Below are 16,336 nucleotides of genomic sequence, written 5' to 3'. Positions count from 1 at the left end.
TAGAGCGTGTGACTCTTGATGTTGGGGTTGTGGGTTCAAGCCCCATGTTGCGTATGGAGATTACTTAAAAAATAAAATAAACTCTTAAGCAAATAACCTCATGTATTTAAATAAGTTACTCATTTATTGAAAATGTTAACATATGAGCAGTCTGTACTCAGCTTTGAAATATAATAGTCAAAATCTTAATGTAGTTTTATGTATGTATAATTAATAGAGTAAAATTAAGATATGACTTGATATTGTTAAAGCTTTTCTTGTTACATAAAGGAAAGTGGTAAATGTTAAAAATCCTCTATCTTTTCATCTTCTAGAAAATATATGGACCTATCCCTCATGTGTGGTGTGTGTTTGTTTTAAAGCCAGTGTCTTACATAATAGCCCTTGTCAAAGCTTAAGTCCCTACTTAGCTAATCAGTTTAAGGGACAGAAAACAATGCAGAAACTTACTTTTGATTCTTACTTTCTGTTTGGATATGAGCATACATGAGCAAATCACACAGTAACCTACTCTGAAATGTACTTCATCTCATACTATCCAATTAGAACCCTGTCTAATGCTGAAATTTCTTCATCTTTAACAACAGATTATGGTCCTTAGTCTCTAAAAGGTCAAGTGCTATCACTCTCCAGTAGAATTGAGCTAGCATACATGTTCAAGTTAAATAAAATTTCAAAGTATATGGATTTATCTGCCATTTATTGGTAGCTCTGTATGGTGATTTATTAGGTTTATTTGTTGCTGCTGTTCTCTGGTATGTCTGATATACTCCTTTTTTCTTTTCCTTTTTATTCTGTAGGGCTAAACATTTTATGGTGAACTTTATTGAGGCCTCCTAAGTCATCTATTTGTTAAGTCGGTCTATGGGTTTCTTTTCTGCCTTCCTCCACGTTGTCACCCAACTCATTACAAATCTTACACGCACACATATCCCCACCCCCGCCCCCACCCCCGGTACTCTTAAGTTGCTTCGTGTGTGTGACACTTGTGAGAAAAACTTGCAATGAAAGTGGTTTAGTTAAATTATTATTAGTCATCAGGCCCAGTCAAAATTAGAAAAATGAAGTCAATTCTAAATTATCCTTGCTACTGGTAGATAAGGGGAATCATAAATAAATGAAAACCACAGATAATTATTACACTTGATATAAAATAATTTCATTTCTGTAAAATAATTTGAATTAAGGTTTACATACCAAATATTTTCTTTTCTGGCCTTCTGAGAATGCAGTGGAAAAACAATTGTCTCACTGACAGTGGGTAATAAATAACTGAAAATAAGAGTTCTACATTGAGTTTGGTTGGTGATGTTTATTTTAAAGGCCTTGGAGATCAAGTAACTAAATCAAAGTCGTGTGTGTAGTTGTTATAATTCTTATGATCAATAGCTGTTATATTTAATGGCTTGACTGTATGCCTGAAAAATTCAAGAAACACCAAAAATTGTAATCAGTGTATGAAACTTTGTGAAAATGACAACACATAGGAAATTTATTCATGTTTTTCACTGTGTGGTAAAAAGGGTTAATGTGAGATTGTTTTCTTCTTGAGAAATGATTATAAAATCTCATGATTAACTACATGGTGGTTTCTGCCCAGCGATTGTTGATCTTAACTCACTCTTTATATTATCATGTCTGCTTATTTTTTCTGACCTCTTTCGCTTTTCATTCTTTTGATATTTCTCTTTGTTTTCAGTTTTCTTCATAATTCAGTATATAATAATGTATTGTTCACTGAATTTTTTGTTTGTTTTCTTTGAGGGCCGTCCATGTACCTTGGATTTATCTGCTCTGTAGACTTTGTTAATATTACAACAAATCAGTTATTATTGACCATAATTATTAGTGTAATTTTAATTTCTTTTACTTTATTTTCTTCCCAGATTCGCCTGAGTGACCTTATAGCAGCCAGAATCTTAAGGTATACAGATTTTGATACCTTAATTTACACCTGTGCTCCTGAATTTGACTTCATGGAAAAAGCGGTATGAACGGTTTTTTTTTTTTGTTTTTGGTTTTTTTCCTTCTCTACAGGTATGATGGTCTTCTGCTCTTAAGTTTTCCTTTTAGTCTGAAACTCAAAGACAACCAACTTTATCATTTTTTACTATAATTTTTACTAATCCTAAGCATTCCTTACCTGTTTTTTTTTATGTGTAAAATGAGTAAACAGTGACCCCTATCTTAAAGAGTTCTTGATGATGGTTGAATGAGATAATCCAGGAAGAGTGCCTACCATACTATTTGATCCACAGTAAATTACTATTAGTACAGTTCAATTACTTTTAATAGTGCATGTCACTTAGAAGTATGGGACTACTCACGAAAAATAAATCTAAGTTCTTGTTTTGGTTTTTAAAAACTTTAGTTATGTTTCATTTAATACATCAAATATTATAAAAATCTTTAACAAAATGGTGCCGAGAAAGATATACTATTAATCATACATTATTCTCTTATCTATCCAACCAGTCATACATTTACTCAAAAACTATTAGCACTAATTATCTGTGAGGCTGTTGGCTGCAAAGAGGAAAATGGCTTGGCTTCTGCCTTCAAGAAAGTATTTAATTTAGTGACATGGTAAATCACTCTGACCACATTAATGGGTCATGAGAATTATTTAGCTGCTGTCATTTCAGTACTTATTCATATTTACAGTAAGTAAGTAGGATGACTTTCTTCCTCTAGTTTCACCAGTGAAAATATTGGAACTTTGCAACCCAAGAAATGATAATATAGGGCCTGGGGATCAGTAAACACAAAATTTAAAAATTAATATATAAATAAAGGAAAGATAAAACCCAAAAGAAGGGGAAAAATAATATATAGCTAATTTTTGTTTTAATAGTTTTTACCGTTAAAACCTTTGGTGCATTTGTATAACTTTTTATAATTTTCATTCTTGTATTAGAAGATGAAGGTTGATAAATATACATAATATTAATGACAAAAACATTTTTACCTTTATGAAATTTCATTGTGACATAAGTTTTTACTCACTTAATATAAAATTTAATAAATGACTTTTGAACAATTTGCTTTATTTCAGACTCCATTGAGATACACAAAGACATTATTGCTTCCAGTTGTTATGTTGATTACTTATTTTATCTTTAAAAAGGTATATTTAAAAATTTGTTATCATTTGCTTTTGGGTTCAAGATAAGGGCTATAAGAGAATTGTAGTTCAGAATTCCATCTTATCAGAATTCCATCTTATTTTTAGAATGAACCCTTCCCCCATAAAACAGATTTCTTACTCAGATCTTTATCTAGTATTATATGTGTTTTAGAAAGCCTCATTAGAAAAGATACTCTTATTTATTCTTTCAAAAGAAATTTGTCAGCTACCTACTATGTACCATGAACTATATTCACATTGTCAGTCCACTGGAACAAATAAAACAGGCCTGCTTCTATCTTGGAACTTACATTCTTGGTGGGTGTGGGTGCAGGGTGGGGCATTAAGCAAATAATCACACAATAACTAAAGAATTACAATTGTTATAGGTGCTGTGAAAGGAAGATGACAGTTTGGTAGCTTTTAAATATAAAGCAGATTCAAGGAAGTCTTAATCCGCTTTAAGACCTTCACAGGAGAAATTCTACACACATTCTTTAAAAAGTCATTGTGTGTTCACTGTTTTCCCAACAAAAGAAAACATTATTAATGATAGAAGAAATAATATTCTAAAATACCTGTGACAGATTTTCTTGGTCTTGAAGTGGTATATCTGAAAGCCTAAAGAACCTGGGTCTTAGTTTTTTGCAATTTTGAACCATCTTTATGATACTTGTTTACAAGTCGTCTTAAGTCAGTATTGTTATGCCCGGAATTCGTGATCCCAAAAGACCACCAGGGAGCCAAGTCCGATGTAAAAGCAAAAGAGCCTTTATTCGAGCTAGCTCGAGCTCAATCCCCTACCTGCACCGACGCAGCAGTGAGATACCGGAGAGAGAGAGAGTTTCAAAAGGACAAAGGTTTTATTGGGGCCTAGGGGCAGTTAGTGAGGTAATGGCTATGGCCTCAGCCAATTGGCTGGGGAAGGGTCCGAGTCCTGTTAGGCAGGTGAGGGGGGGGGTTACTCAAGGGGAGGAGGTGTGGTCAAGGTGAAGGACACAGAACAAGATGGAGTCGGCCAGCATAGGCCCGCCCTTTCAAGTATGTATTTATCATAGACTTTTAAGTAGATAGCAGGAGCATCTCTCTGCCACCATACCAGGGGTGGCCCTGATCCAACTAGTTTTCTATGTGTAAAGTCACGGTGCATACCTTGTATGTGTGGTTGCAATTCCTACATTTTCTCATTCCTGTGTTTTCATGTAAAATGTGAACAATTTATGAGAAGCCTCTGTCTCTACCTTGATCTCTGTTGTTTCTCCCTTGACCCAGTTCCCTAGGGACCACTTGGAAAGAGGATAGAGGTAATGAGAAGGAATGGGTAAACTAGAGCAGTGTCCCCTGGGCTCTACCTAGCTCTCCACTAGCCTATTTCCATTCCATCATGGCAAACGGTGGTATTCTTCCAAGGCTACACTTAAAGGGGTAATGCAGGAATTAACTCTTCAGTGAGGAGATAGCTGGCATCGAAGATGAGAGCTATATCTACTATTACTATTTTTTAAAATTAAGATCCAAGACTCATAAACATAGTACTCGCCCCCAGACACACCACAGCTCAAATCATGTATGTGCATTAACATGTTCTCTCTCTCTCTCTCTCTCCCACACACACACACACACACACACACACACACACACACACACACCCATCCCTGCAGATGGTAAACCCCTCATCTTTATTTGTCCCATTGTGGTTTCTTTTTCACCTCAAGGATATTTCTGATCTAAATTTACATTTTCACTTGTGTGAAGTCGCTTCTGGGAAGAAAGAAAGAAGGCATATATAGTATGATTTTTCTGTGACACTACAGAATCTTAAACTCCCCTAAGTGCATATATTCTATCAACTATACCACCAAATAGGCTTCGTGCTTGCCTAAGTGACTAGAATCTCATGTATGTCACTTGAAACATTCATCCATAAAAAATGCTCTTGAACAAATGAGAGAAGTTAAAGATTCTAAACTTAGATTTAATTTTAAATTAGAGTTCAAATTTCACTCTATTTTTTTCATTGTTTATTTCTAAGTTGTAAAGTGCATATCCTTCACAGTTTAAAATTTTAAGTTCCCCATAAGGTTTTTATCTTACTGTTTAAGTTGCATAGGATTGTAGCTAAAGCCTCCTTGGCCCAATTTAGCCCCCACCTTCCCCTTCACTCCTCCTGCTCTCCTCCCTCTCTCAGCATCTTGTGGTACATTGTCAGAGGTGCTCACTGGCCTTCCCAGTGCTCACTCGTGGCTGAGATCAGGGAAGCAGATATGCCATAACTAATTTTATAATAATCTGGAGTTTCAGTGAAGCAGGAGTATGGACTGCAGTGTATGGAGTATGGAGGGAGGTGGTAGGGGTGGGGGAGAGTTTCCCACTTTGCATGGAAGGTTAAGATCGTCTCTGAAAGTACATGGGAGAAGCAGCCTCCTTTATAGAAACTAATTCCCCACTTTCAGCCCACCTCCCTCCCAGTAAAATACAAACTTAAACTCTAGTAAAGAGTTGTCCACATGTAAGGGCTTAGAATTTTAATGTTGAAATGGACCTTAAAGATTTATCTCAACAGCGGGGTGCCTGGGGAGCTCAGTCGGTTAAGCGGCAGACTTTGGCTCAGGTCATGGTCTCATGGTTCATGAGTTTGAACCCTGCATTGGGCTCTTCTGCTGTAAGGAGCCCACTTTGGATCCTCTGTCCCCCTCTCTCTCTGCCCTCCCTGTCCCTACTCCCCCACCCATCCCCTTGTGCACTCTCCCTCTCTCTCTCAAAAATGAATAAACATTTTTTTAAAAAAGATTTACTCCAACACTCCTTTCTTTTTTTTAATAGCCGAGGAACTTAGAACGGCAAGAAAATATTTGCCTGGGGCAAAGATGGGATTAAAGTGTTTCTGAGGACTCACTTTAACAATTAAGATACTTTTTCCTTGTGGGGGTGTTTACATTAATGAATTGGAGCATTTTAAATGTCACATAATTCCTTAGAAAAGTTTAATTTATTCTATTCACAGGCTACTCGTGATATTTTATGTGTCTTATCTGCAAACACCTATCAAAGGTAATTATAATTGTTTTTAAATCATACTGTCTTCAGTTACTAAATAACTACTGTAATATTAAATGAATGTATATTAAACCAGCATTTTGATTAAGAAAGACATGAACCAATCTTAGATGTTCTCTTAAAAGACTGAATATATTATTCTTAGAGATTTCTTTTATGTGTTTGGACTTGTTTTGGAGATACTTATATTTGAATTAATTTAAAGTTTAAATCAAGTTAAACTTTAATATATAGCTAGAATTTAAAGTCCATAAACAGAAGTAAGCTAAAGTTTTATTTGGGCAGGTTTTTTTTGACTTTCAGAGAAAACATAATTATTTGTTTTTCTGCATAATCATGAAATAGTTTATTCTCCATTTATTGTAAAGCCATTTGCTGTATCACTTTTTTTTTTTTTTTTTTGGTGGTTTTAGTGAAGTCACTAGAATTATGGCATAAACATATGTGAGTAAAATAACTCAGATCACACATTGCTAAACATATGTGAGTAAAATAACTCAAATCACACATTGCTACCAGACATGAGAAGTAGATTGTGAAGAAAATTTCCTTCTGAGGAATATCTTAAATTAAATTTTATACTTATAGCTGTATCATTAAATTTGATGTATTTAATGAAATTTATTTTTAGGACAGTTTTAGATTTATGGAATATTTGTGAAGTTAGTACAGAGAGTTTCCATGAGCTCCATACCCCATGCTTGTATTTTCAGTAAAGCATTTCATATGGTTGCTAGAAGAGCTAAACAGAACCCTATGTTTGAAATGGTTAAATCTTATTTGTTGAAATTCAAATCGAGGCACTTAATAGACCCATGTTCTGGGTCTTAAATCTTAATAGACTTTGTTCTGGTCAGATAGAGACCAGGGAAATATGCCTTGATGCAGTAAAAAGAATGTTTTTAGAGCCATGTGAACTATTCACATAAAGAATATATGATGGCACCTGGGATATTTAATTGGATAATAGAGGATTGAGAAGTACTTTGTGACTGTCTTCAACTATTTGAGAGGGTACAGTGTGGAAGAGGACAGACTTGAGGGGACCAAAGGGTGGAAGATATTTAGCTCAAAGGAAGGAGTTGATTACAGTCCTGAAAGTGACAGCCTTGTGTGTGTGTATGGGCAGAGGAGTTTTTTAAATTACAAAAATAATACATGTGTACAGTAATACATTCAGATGAAATAATATTTCAAGAAAAGAGGAAATGTTTCCCTCCCTTAGGGCTACTACTCATTGGTGCTGATTGCAAATGGCTTCATATGTATCATTCTAGAAAACACTTCCAAAAACACAATAGTTTTATAAAAAATAGAATCAATATTATTGTTATGTAACTTTTTATTTTTATTTAACAGCTTATCTTGGGTATCTGCCTAGATCTTCCTCATACTTTGTAGTGGTCTCCACATTTTATTGTTCCTCATATGAGTGATTACCAAGTACTTAGCTAGTCCCTCATCAATGGGCGTTAAGATTGTATTTATCTTTTTGTCATAACAACAAGTGCTAAGAGTAATGAACATTTCTGTACATATTTCTTTGCATACTTATTTTAATATTTAGAATATTTAGTATTATAATATTTGAAATGGGACTTTTGAACCATAATTTATAAATGTTTATAATTTGATAAATCCTGAAAACTTATGATGGGAGTGTCCATTTCTCTGTATCTCCATGAACACCAGTGTTATCAAACTGAACTTTTTCTGACAGGTTAAAAAAAAAAAAAAGTGGGGGGAAGCGGGGGGCTCATTTTCTTTTATCCGTCTTTACCAGGGAAGTTTTACATCTTTCAAATGACTGGTGTATTTGTATCTCTTGACCATTTGAAAATTGATTTGTAGGGTATTTTAATTTATATTATAGACAGTAACCTTTTGCCTATTACATGTATAACATTTCTTCTAGGATGTCAATTTATAGTTTATTAATGGTCTTTGCTTTATAGAAGTTTAGAATTTCTTTACAGTCACAACTATACATTTTCTGTGTTAATTTGTTCCTTAGAAACACCCACATCAAAATCATTAAATTACTTCCTCATATTTTCTTTCATAATGTTTATTTTTTGCCAAGTAATAAGTATATATTTAAAGTGTACAACACAATGACTTGATGTACATATATATTGCAAAATGATCACCACAATCAAGTTAATTAATACATCTAACACCTATATCACCTCTCAGTTACCTTTTTGTATATGAGAATGCTTAAGATCCTTACTCTCAGCAAACTTTAAGTATATAATACAGTATTATTAACTATAGTCACTATTCTGTACATTCGTTTCTCAGAACTTATTCATCTTACAACTAAAAGTTTGTATCTTTTGATGAACATCACCCGCATCAGCCCCCACCCCACAGCCTCTGGCAACCACCATTCTTCTCTGTTTCTGAATTTACTTTTTTTTTTCTTTTTTAGACTCCACATATATGCGATACCATAAAGGATTTGTCTTTCTTTGACCTATGTCACCTAGCTTAATGCCCTCCTGGTTCATCCATGTTGTCATAAATGGCAGCATTCCCTTTTTTTTTTTTAAGACTGAATAATATTCCCTTGCTTATATATACCACATATTCTTTATCCATGTGTTCAGTGACAGACACTTCAGCTGCTTCTATATCTTGGCTATTATGAATAATGCTGCCATGAACATGGAAGTGTAGATATCTCTTCAAAATATGGATTTTGATTCCTTTGGATATGTTCCCAGGGGTAGGACGGCTGGATCGTATGTCAGTTCTCTTTTTAGTTTTTTGAGGAGCCTCCAATACCGCTTTCCATAATGACTGTACCAATTTACATTCCCACCAGCTGTACACAGGGTTTCCCTTTTCTCTGTGTCCTCATCAACACGTATCTTTTGTCTTTGATTATAGCCATTCCAATAGTAGTGAGGTGATATCTCGTTGTGGTTCGGAATTGTATTTCCTGGATGATTAATGAAATTGAGCACTTTGCATTTTTCCTGTTCTCCTTCAGAAAAAAATGTCTCTTCAGGTCTTTTGCCCATGTTTAAATCAGATTATTTATTTATTTATCGCCATTGGGTTGTATGAGTTCCTTATTTACTTCAGCTATTAACTCCTTATCAGATACACAGTTTGCAAATATTTTCACCCCTTCCATAGGTTGCCTTTTCATTTTGTTGATTGTTTCCTTTGCTGTGCAGAAACATTTTAGTTGATGTGGTCCCACTGGTTTATTTTTGCTTTTGTTGATGGTGCTTTCGGTGTCAGACTCAAAAAATCATTGTGAAGATCGATGTCAAGGAGGTTTTTCCCTGTTTTTTCTCATAGGAATTTTATGGTTTGAAGTATTACATTTAAGCTTTTCATCCATTTCAACTTAATTTTTGTGAGTGGTATAAAATAGGAGTTTAATTTCATTCTTTTACATGTGAATATCCAGTTTTCTAAGCATCATTTATTGAAGACACTATTCTTTTCCCATTGTGTGTTAGTGCCCTTATCAAAGATAAATTGACCATATACACATAAGTTTATTTGGGGACTCTGTATTCTGTTTCATTGGTCCATGTATCCACTTTTATGCATGTACCATACTGTTTTGATTACTGTACTTTTGTGATATAGTTTGAAGTCAATAACTACAATACCTGCAGCTTCATTCTGCTTTCCCAAGATTATCTTGGAAATTCAGGGTCTTTTGTTGTTCCATATGAAATTTGGGATCAATCTTTCTGTATCTGTGAAAAATGTCATTGGAATTTTGATTGGGATTGCTTTGAATCTGTAGATTGCTTTGGGTAGTATGGATATTTTAACATTAATTCTTCCAAACCAAGAACATAGGATATCTTTCTATTTGTGTAGTCTTCAGTTTCTTTCATCAGCGTCTTACAGTCGTCAGTGTAGAGGTCTCTCCTTGGTGAAGTGTACTCCTTCCTACGTGCTTTATTGTTTTTGATGCTATTATAAATGAGATTGCTTTCTAAATTACCCGTTCAGATAGTTCACTGTGATTGTGTGGAAATGCAACTGATTTTTATATGTTAACTTTGTATTCCACAAATTTACTGAATTCATTTATTAGTTTTAACAGTTTTTTGGTGGGGTCTTTAGGGTTTTCTGTACGTAAGGTCACATCATCTGCAAACATAGTTTTACTTCTCCCTTTCTTATTTCTTTTTTTTATTTTTCTTGCCTAATTGCCCTGGTTAGGACTTCCAATACAGTGCTGGAGGGAAATAGAGTGGGCATCCGTGTCTTGTTCCTGATCTTCGTGGAAAAGTTTTTGAGGTTTTCAACATTGAGTATGAAGTTAGCTGTGTGCCTTTATTGTGTTGAGGTACATTCCTTTTGTACCTAATTTGTTGAGAATTTTTATCATGGAGGGGTTTCGAATTTTGTCAAATGCTTTTTCTGTGTCTGTTGAGATACTCAGATGGTTTTTATTCTTCATTCTGTTAAAGTGGCACATCAAATTTATTGATTTGTATGTATTGTACTATCCTAGCATTGCAAAGATAAATCCCACCTAATCATGGTGTGTGGTCCTTTTAATATGATGTTGAATTAGGTTTCCAGTATTTGTTGAAGTTTTTTGCATCTATGTTCATCAGGGATATTGGCCTACAATATTCTTTTCTTTTATCATCCTTGTCTTGCTTCAGTATGAGGGTAATGCCAGCCTTATAAAATGAGATTGGGAGTGTTCCTTCCTCTTAAATTTGTTGGAAAAATTTGAGAAGGATTAGCATTAATCCTTATGTAAATGTTTGGTAGAATTCTCCAGTGTAGCCATCTGGCCCTCCACTTCTTTTTGTGGGGAGATTTTTGGTTACTTATTCAGTCTTCTTACTAGTTTTAAGTCTATTCAGATTTTCTGTTGCTTTGTAATTCAGTCTTTGTAGGTTGTATGTTTCTAGGAATATGTTTCTTTGAGATGTCCAATTTGTTGGTGTATAATTGTTCATAGTAGTCTCTTATGATCCTTTGTATTTTTGTGGTATCAATTTTAATGTCCCCACTTTCATTTGTGATTTTATTTATTTAAATCTTCTGTTTTTTTTCTTAGTCTTACTAAAGGCTTATTAATTTTGTTTATCTTTTCAAAAAAACTAGCTCTTAGTTTTATTGATGTTTTCTATTGTTTCTTGTCTCTTATTTCATTTATTTCTATTATGATCTTTGTTATTTCTTTCCTGTCGGTAATGTTGGGCTTCATTTGTTCTACTTCCTTGAGGTATATAATTGTTTATTTGAAATATTTTTTTCTTAATATAGGCATTTACCAGGATAAGCTCCCCTCTTAGAACTGCTTTTGCTTCATTCCATGTTTTGGTATGTTGTGTTTTTATTTCATTTGTTTCAAGATATTTTTTATTTTCTTTTGATTTCTTCTTTGATCCATCGATTGTTCAGGATTAGGTTGTTTAATTTCCATGTATTTATGAATTTTCTTTCTTTCCTACTATTATTGATTTTCTAATGTCCTACTATTGTGGTCAGAAAAGATACTTGTTACGATTTTAGTCTTCTTAAATTTATTGACCTGTTCTGTGACCTAACATAGGATCTATCCTAGAGAATGTTCTGTGTGCATCTGAGGAGAAGGTGTATTCTACTGCTGTTGATGAAATGCTCTGTATATATTTGTTAGGTCCATTTGGTCTAAAGTGTAGTTCAAGTCCAATATTTACTCATTGATTTTCTGTCTGGATGATCCATCCATTGTTGAAATTGGTATTGAAATCCTCTACTGTTTTGCATTGCTTTCTCATTCTCCTCTCTGATCTATTTATATTTGCTTAATTTATTTAGGTGTTTTGATGTTGGATGCATATAGATTTATAGATATAGATGTATATATACATATGTATAGATATATATGTATATCACATATATATATATATATATATATATATACAGGCATATATATATACACACACATATATATGTATGCATATATATATACATATATATGATGCTTATATAGTATGCATATGTATGTATGATATGTATGAATATGCATATATATATATATATATATATACACACACACACACACACACATATGATATATAGAGTTACCCCTGCTTTCTTTTTGTTTCCATCTGAGTGGAATATCTTTTCTCATCCCTTCACTTTCACTTTATGTGTGTCCATAAAGCTAAAATGAGTTTCTTTTTTAAAAAATTTTTTATTTAAATTATCTGTACACCTCATGTGGGACTTGAACTCACAACCCCAAGATCAAGAATCACATGCTCTTACAACCATTTTACATATATACATCTACATCTATAAATCTGTATGCATCCAACATCAAAACACCTAAATAAATTAAATTATGTATAATTTGTTTAGCCACTCTCTGTCTTTGGGTTGGAGAATTAAATTCATTTACATTTAAAATAATTGTTGATAGATAAGGACTTGTTTTGCCACCTAGATGCTTTCTGTTTCATAGTTCCTTTCTTCTTCTCATGCTGTCTTCCTTTTCCATACTGGTATGCTTTGTTTCCTTTCTCTTAATCTTTTGTGTGTCTACTGTAGTTGCTTGCTTTATGGTGCTCATGAGGCTTATTACATAATACATCTTGTAAGTGTCTCTTTTAAGCCAATAAAAACTTAACTTCAATCACATACAAAATCTCAGCTTTTTTCTTTCACTTCTCCTTTTTATCCTTTTGATGTCACAATTTAGATCTTTCTGTGTGGTATCCATTAACAAATTATTATGGCTGTATTTATTTTTAAATACTTTTGTCTTTTTACTTTTATGCTAGAGTTAAGTGATTATATACCACTATTACAACATTAGAGTATTCCTAATTTGTGTAGTTAACTTTACAGTGAGTTTCATATTTTCATATATGTTTAGGTTACTAATTAGCATTCTTTCATTGTGGCATAAATAACTTCTTTAGCATTTTTTTAAGGCAAGTCTAGTGGTGATGAACTCACTCAGCTTTTGTTTGTCTGAGAAAGTTATTTCATTTTATCTGAGGGATAGCATTGCTGGGTAAAGTGTTCTTAGTTGGCAGATTTTTTTTAGATTTCTTATTTTTGCAAGAGAGGAAGGGGGAGAAAGAGAATTCTAAGCAGACTCTGCGCCAGCAGCAGAGAACCCAGCATGGGGCTCAGTCTCACCATGAGATCGTGACCTGAGCCGAAGTCAAGAGTCAGGCGCTTAACCACCTGAGCCACCCAGATGCCCTGCTTTGTTGGCAGATTTTTTAGTGTGAGCATTTTGAATATAATATCTTAAATCAATTTAATTTCTTATGACCTGCAAGGTTTCTGCTGAGAAATCTGCTAATGGCCTTAGGGGGGTTCCCTTTTATGAGATAATTACTGCTTTGACAGTTTATTCTTTGTCTTTAGTTTTGACACTTTCATTATGATGGGTCTAGTGAATTTGGGGGGGGTGGTTAATTTGTATTGGTACCTGGAGCCTCATGTGCTTGGATATCTAGATCTCTCTCCAGATTTGGCAAGTTTTCAGCTGATCTTTAAATAAGATTCCTGTCCTTTCTCTTCTCCTTCTTGGACTGCCATAATATAAATATTGTTTCTTCTGATGGTGTTCCATAATTCACATAAACGTTCTTCACTCATTTTCATTCTTTTTTTTTTCTCTTCTCACTGGATAATTTCAAATTAATCACTTTTCAAGTTCCCGTATTTTTGCTTCTGCTTGATCAGGTATGGTATTGATGCTGTATATTGCATTTTTCATTTAATTTATTGTATTTTTTGGCTCTAGAATTTGTTTGGTTCTTTTTATAATTTCTAGCTGTTGAACTTCTTGTTTTATTCATGTATTGTTTTCCTAATTTTATTTAGTTGTCTGCACTCTCTGTAGTTCACTGATCTTTCTTAAAACAATTATTTTGAATTCTTTGGCAGTTCACAAATCTCCATTTCTGTGGGGTCAGTTACTGGAAAATTATTGTGTTCCTTTGACTGTGTTATACTTCCGTGATTTTTCATTTCTTGTAGCCTTGCCTTGATCTCTTCAATTTGATGGAGCAATCACCTCTTTCAGATTTTAGGGTCTGGTTTGGTGAGGAAAGACCTTTACCTTCAGGTGGGTGCAAGGAGCCAGTTAAGGTGTGCTGTTTCCATTCTTGGGGAAGGCTCAACACTGTAGTATTTGTGCAGCTCTATCAGCTGAGGTTAGCATCAGTGAAGATTGCAGGCATCTTCAATGACCAAGGCTGTGGGTGTCTGTAATGGTGGTGATCTGCTGGGATCTGCAGTGGTGAAACTTCTGGGGACCACTTGATCTTTTCTCCCATGGTGCATGTTGTGGTCAAGGTATCCTGACCACCGGTATCTCCTTTGGCACTGGGTTTGTCTTGTGGGTGCCCTTGTGGTCGTGGTGGCAGTGGTGTTTGATACGTGGGTGACCATGGGACAGCTGTGTTGCTGGGGATTGGAACTCATGTGCTTGCAGAGCAATTGTGGCTCTGGGCTCCAGCAGTTCTGGCTAGCTCCCTGTAGTGGTGAATCTGGTTCCTAAGATGTGAGTGTACGTGGAGCAGGCACAATTCGGGGACTGCAGCCTGGGCATTCATGGAGAAACAATGGCTTCAGGGTGCGGGGCACTGGCTGGCTCACATTGGTGACAATTTGCAGGACACGGATGTGCATCAAATGACCACAAGGCTGGGGTCTGGGGTGCAGGCACTCATAAAGCAACAGTGGGTCTGGGGTTCTGGCTAGCCTGCAGCAGCATTGGTTTCACACCTGAGGCATTGGTGTTTGCAGAGCAGCCACAGAGGTCTGAAATGCTGGTGTACGCAGAGTGGCCACGTCTCTCTACCTGATGTGCACAGGGCTTGTGTGAGGGCTTGTGCGGGACGGCAGCCCTGCCTCCAGAGCGGTGCAACGGCAGCTCCTGCTGGGAGTGGTGCTGCAGTGTTTTCCTCCCAAGGGTTTCTGAGTGCTTTCTTGTTTGAAAAATACCTTAGCCCTCACATTAAGTTGATGGTTTGTTTAATAGGTATTCCTGGGATTTTTTTCAGCATTTTGTAGATGTTGCTTTATCGTTTTCTAGCATTGAGCATTACAGATGAGAATTTTTTTAAGTTTGTTTATTTTAAGAGAGAGAGTGCGAGAGAGTGCACAGGCTGGGGAGGGGCAGAAAGGAAGAGAGAGAATCCCAAGCAGACTCCATGCTGTCAGCACACAGCCTGACCCAGGGCTCAAACCCATGAACGGTGAGATCATGACCCGAGCCAAAATCAAGAGTTGGACGCTCAACCAACTGAGCCCCTACACATGAGAAATTTTTTATAAAGTTTTGCTCTCTGGAAATTTATAGAGTTTTAAGATATGCATGTGCATATGTACATGTGGTTGTATGTGTACTTTATATGTTTGTTAACTTGTAGGACATTTAAATCTGAACATTCACATCTTTCTTTACCTCAGAGAATTGTAGGGTCTCTTCATCTTTTGCTTAGCCTCTGTTTTTTGAAACTCTGTTGTTGCTTTTTATCAATTTAATTTCTTTAATTTTTATCTATTTTTTCTGTTTGCAGATTTGGTTGTATATTCACATTTTAAATTAGCTACTAGATTTGTTCACATCAGCGGCTATTCTCAAGGCCTCTCCTCTGCACAAGGCAATTCACTGCAGCATTCTGTTGTACCCAGATTTCAGGACCAGTGGGAAGCCACACCCCCTGGCCCCTCCCTCCACTGAGCAAGTCAGGAAGGGGCCTCAATGGAAGCAGAGTAATTTGGTGATTGCAATGCTTTCCTGCCAGGCCTTCCCCTGACCAGCCTTTAAAAATAAAAAAAAAAAAAAGTAAAAAAAAACTCTGGATCTGTGTGTGCCCTTGAACTTCCCTTACTTCTTACTTTCTTACTTGAACTGTGTAACTTTACTCTCCAACCCCAAAATCCATATTAGAAGAAGGCCTCTCTGCATGTAAAACTGAAGTCTCCAGTCTTCTCAGCAGAACAATGAAATAGTTCTGTACCTGTTGTATGAGTCTAACATGCAGCCTAAGAGGAGAAGGGCAATGTTTACACTGTTTATGCTGTGTTCCCTGCACAGTGCCTAGAGCTCAGTAGGTACACCATACAAATCTTGTAAACGTTTAGACATAAGCTTTTCTGGAAATAAAAATATTTATATGCTTTAACCAATAATGT

At 35.3% G+C, this 16,336-nt stretch overlaps 1 protein-coding gene across 2 annotated transcripts in view; it reads left to right on the top strand.

Moving 5' to 3' along the window:
• DPY19L2 (dpy-19 like 2) overlaps positions 1-16,336 on the top strand; it is a 91,594-nt gene that overhangs the window by 54,559 nt on the left and 20,699 nt on the right. For both annotated transcript variants that reach the window (XM_007078584.2, XM_042969861.1), the window contains 3 exons: positions 1,887-1,988; positions 3,056-3,127; positions 6,132-6,178. In XM_007078584.2, the coding sequence (XP_007078646.2) occupies positions 1,887-1,988; positions 3,056-3,127; positions 6,132-6,178 (221 nt within the window). The remainder of the gene's footprint in view (positions 1-1,886; positions 1,989-3,055; positions 3,128-6,131; positions 6,179-16,336) is intronic.

This window comes from Panthera tigris, chromosome A2 (genome assembly GCF_018350195.1).
Source record: "Panthera tigris isolate Pti1 chromosome A2, P.tigris_Pti1_mat1.1, whole genome shotgun sequence".
Classification (NCBI taxonomy): Eukaryota; Metazoa; Chordata; class Mammalia; order Carnivora; family Felidae; genus Panthera; species Panthera tigris.
Note: the sequence above shows the minus strand (reverse complement) of the source record. Positions and strands in the feature narration are given on the sequence as shown.